The following is a 4083-nucleotide window of genomic DNA, read 5'->3' as shown; positions in this document are numbered from 1 at the left end:
TGAGATGCCTATTCCCACCACGGGGTCAGCAGAAGGGAGCATGTTCCCACCCTTCAGCCTTCCCACTGCCACATACCAGTGGCCAAAGCTAAATTCTGGACTGGAATCACCATTGGAGCTGCTCCAGAATAGTTCCCTTTGCTCTAAGTGCAGCTGGAGCCCGGCCATGTCTGAAAGCACCCAGCAGGACTTGGCAGAGCTTGTCTGCCCCAGCCATGGGAGCACTGGAGGTTGGAGGTCTCCTGATGGTTGTGGCCACCAGGAATGTGGAGGTGTGCATGGTCTTTGGCAGGCAGCTCTGCTCCTGCAGTAGGTATTTCTTACCAGCAAAACTTCATTCTTAGTGGTTCAGCTGGTTTGGCTGGTAGGACAAGAATGTGCTTTTCCCAAACTAGTACATGTTTCTTTATATAGTTCAACTATTCTTGGAGTATTTTGTTAATGTAATGTATTTTAACTCCTGTGTCCAGGAAGTCTCCCCCTTTTTAGACATTCCTTGACCTGGAAGCACTGGGCAAGTTTCACTGTATAGCAGTGAAACTCTGAGAGATACAACTCTGGGGGTATGGATCCTGTACAGGCGATTGTGGGTTTTTTGTCTTTCCCTGAATACCCCTGTTCTGAGAGCTAAAGTATGACAAGAGGCACTGTCTTTTTTATGCTCTAACATGCCCCTGTGTTTTTTCCCCAGTTGTTCTGCTGGCACTGACGTGTTTGATCTTTGCTGTTCGGCTGGGATTAGTCGCATGGAGACACTGGAAGAGACCACTGGAAGCATCAGAATCCCAAGGTCCATCAGGCACAGTGGCCTGAGACCTCTGGCACTTTGTGGCTGATACTTAAAAGGGAGGAAAAAGAATTGGGCATGTGCTGGTCCTTCCTTTCTGTATCCATTTCCTTGTGCATTTCTCTCCTATTCTCCAATCCAAATGCAGATGTCTTGTGTCTGCAAATGTGTCTTGCTCCCACATTCCCTCGGATCAGCTACTCACAACCCTGTCTTGAATTCCTTTGATTTTACCCTGGAAAAGTTCAGGAAAAGGTCCTGAGCAGCCCTCTGCACCTTTGTGATGCCTGGGCTGTGGCTCTCTTCTCCTGCCAGTGCAAGGAGGGCTGCCAAGAGGCATCCAGCAGACTTGCACACACAGTTGTTCTTGTTTTTTCCTTGGTAGCTCGCTTTCTTTGAAGTGCAGATCCAAGTGAACTGTCCCTGGGGTTCCAGGGGAGCAGTGGGATGTCTGTCATTCCCTTGGCCATTGGTGATGAGCATCCTCAAGCCCTGGTGCTGTCAGCAGATCTCCTGCAGGCAGCCACTGCTCCTTTTCCTGCTTCTCTTCAGCATGACAGGAACAGATACTACAATTTGATATCTGCCTTTGCAGTGCCAGCTCTGCTGTTTGATATTCAAGGGGACAGGAGGAGTGACTGAAGATTTCTGACACAAATGTGTTGGCTTTCCCTGAGCTGTGCACAGCTTGGGCTGGCTGGATGTCTCTCACAGGGGGACTGTTTGTGGGCACTCTGGAAGGAGGTTAGATGCACAGATGAGCTGGTACCTGATCTGGGGTGAAGCCTGATGCTTCAAAGGAAGCCTGTTTTTTAAAAAAAAGAAAAATTGAACTGGTAGAGCGAGTTTATCCTGTATCAGTGCCTTCTCATGTGGCTTCACCACTTCGGAGTTGGGATTAGGAAGCCTAAAACTGGATTGACTGAATTTTTGGACTACTGCCTTTCCTTCCTGTGCCTAATCGAGAGCTGGTGGTACCTCACAGGTGTCTGGAAAGTCTTTGCACCAGGAGGTGCTTTCAGTGCATCTTGCAGTATTATTAACAAAGCTAAATTCTAAAATAACATGAGTTGTTGTTTACATTTAGCAAAAACCAAAAGCAGTGTAATGCAATTCCTCTCATCATTCTGGTGTGTTTTTTTTTTTAATTTTCAAATAAATCAGTTAATTCTACCACTCTGCCTATAACTCTGTAAATCATCTAAAGCAACTGTCCTGGCTCCCACCTCACTCATGCCCAGGGTTCCAGAGTGACTCTGGTCCCTTGCTGAGATCTCATGGATGTAGCTGCTTCCACTGATGATCAGCCTTGGAGGTGAAGAATTGGAGGATGTAGATTGCTAGGTATGATTTAAACTCCTTTGACCAGCATGCTGTTCATTAAGTTTCTATTTTATTGGCTCTGTCTCCCAAGAGCCCAGCTAATAAATTCCCAGCAGCCTCTCCATAAGCTGCCTTCTTTAATACAGGGGTATTAAATCCACTGGCATGGGGATTAAGGGGTCCAGGCAAGGTGAGAAGCTGCTGTGAGGCTGTGCAGCAGTTAATGCATGGGAGGGTTTTGCACCCTCCCAGCAAGAGCACTGCAAACAGCTCCTGGACTGGGGCAGCTGCACTGTTTTTCCACAGGACATTGAAAAATGCCTTCAGGAGGTTTCCTGGTGTCTGTACCTCATTTCTGTGCTGGCCACATGATCAGAAGCTGTATCAAGGAATGCAATTAATTGTCTGGGGAGAGTTGACAGGGCTTTTGCAAAGCGAAGTCCTGTCTCACAAACCTGAAGGGCTCAAAAAGCACAGGCAAGGTTGAACTGTCCCGTATTGCCACTGGACTCAACAGAGGCACAAAAGCTGCCAAGAAAATCCAAGTCCTCCCACTAGAGATGAGAGTGGGGAAGCAGAGGGAGTGTTTCTCTAGGAAGGGAGTTTGCTGGAGCCATGTGTCATGGGCTGGATGAGGTGGTCACTAAAAAATTAAGAGATTGCTTCAGGATGGACAGTTATTTAGGATGGTAAAAGAGAAGCTAGATTGGGGAATTGCAAAAAGCTGTTATGAACTGAGAGAGGACAGAAGTCCTTGCAGGGGTGTCCCAAATGATGCTGTGCTTCACCTTGCCAGTGACACCCTCTTACCTGGCCCCTGCCACTTGGGTTTGGGGTGCTGGCAGCCATTCTCACCCAGACATTTCCACATCTGGCAGCAGCAGAGGTAAATAATGTATCAGGAATGGCAGGAAAGGAGTCAAACTTACAACACCCCTCTGCCTCTCTAAAGCTACTGTGCACCCACATCCTGAGGGCTTTGTGCAGCACTGGTCCTTGCACTCCCAGGAGATTATTATGGGTTTGGGAAGAGCAACAACATCAGGGAGTGAGATGCCCCCCTGCCCATCCATGCTCCCCACAGCTGAGGAGCAGCTCAGGAATGTGAGCCCCTTCCCCACGGGCACCTTGATGTGGTGGCACAGGGTGGTGCTGCTCTTCCCCCTGCTCTCACCACTCCAAAATCAGCTGTGAGGAGAGACTCAAAGGCCCTTTTCTGATGAGGTGCTGCAGCAGCACCCATTTAATCTTTGCAGACCTCCCTGAGAGAAAGCCCCTGATGACTGCCCTGCAATGATAATGCTGAGCTACCCCAACCCTCATTTGGCCACCCACAAATAATTTCCTGTTCTCTAAAACCCCCTCAAAGCCCTATTTTCTCATAGCTGGGGCAGACAGAGGTTCCCACAGCTGTCCCAGCACACAAAGCTCCAGCCAGCTCTGGGAAAAATGGCTTTTCTTGCATCTGCAGCAGGAACAGGAGCCTAAAAATAAACCACTTGCCCCTTTCTCTTTCAGTGGGCAGGGGGGAAAGCAGATAAAAAATAAGTGTGACCCTTCCTCTTCCAGACCTGGGGATAAAGACAGCTTCAAGACTATTTTTAAAGGCTTTTTGTTTTTCCTGAAATGCTTTATTTTAACTTGTCTTTCCAAAACCACCAGTACATGATTTTGCCCACAAAAGATATTTCTTTCGGCAGAGCTGCATTTCAGAAAGCTGGAAGCTTGCCAACCTTTTAGCAAAAAATAATCAGTCCAGCCTTTGTTTCCATGAGGGATTATGGGATTTGGGTGAATTTTATAGGATTTAAAATTTCTTGGAAAGCTGGTGGCTGTAAGAAGGCAAGGCCTGAAAAATTAGTTTAGTTTGTGCAAAGGTGGTTCTGAAAATGTTCAAGTGCCTTTTAGCCCAGCCTGGGATGTGACCCAAGTTCCCTAGATCCATGAGGCTGGAAGATGGAGGGGGCTGGCAA

At 47.9% G+C, this 4083-nt stretch overlaps 1 protein-coding gene across 1 annotated transcript in view; it reads left to right on the top strand.

The window, feature by feature from the left end:
* Window positions 1-1334, top strand: part of LOC102032678 — a 5519-nt gene extending 4185 nt beyond the window's left edge. The window contains exon 7 of the mRNA XM_031060951.1: window positions 692-1334. Coding sequence (XP_030916811.1) covers window positions 692-813 — 122 coding nt within the window. The 3' untranslated portion in view covers window positions 814-1334. The remainder of the gene's footprint in view (window positions 1-691) is intronic.
* The last annotated feature ends 2749 nt before the right edge of the window (window positions 1335-4083 follow it).

The sequence above is a fragment of the Geospiza fortis genome, unplaced genomic scaffold (genome assembly GCF_000277835.1).
Source record: "Geospiza fortis unplaced genomic scaffold, GeoFor_1.0 scaffold134, whole genome shotgun sequence".
NCBI classification, from domain to species: Eukaryota; Metazoa; Chordata; class Aves; order Passeriformes; family Thraupidae; genus Geospiza; species Geospiza fortis.
The sequence above is the reverse complement of the archived record's forward strand: the minus strand, read 5'-3'. Positions and strand labels throughout refer to the sequence as shown.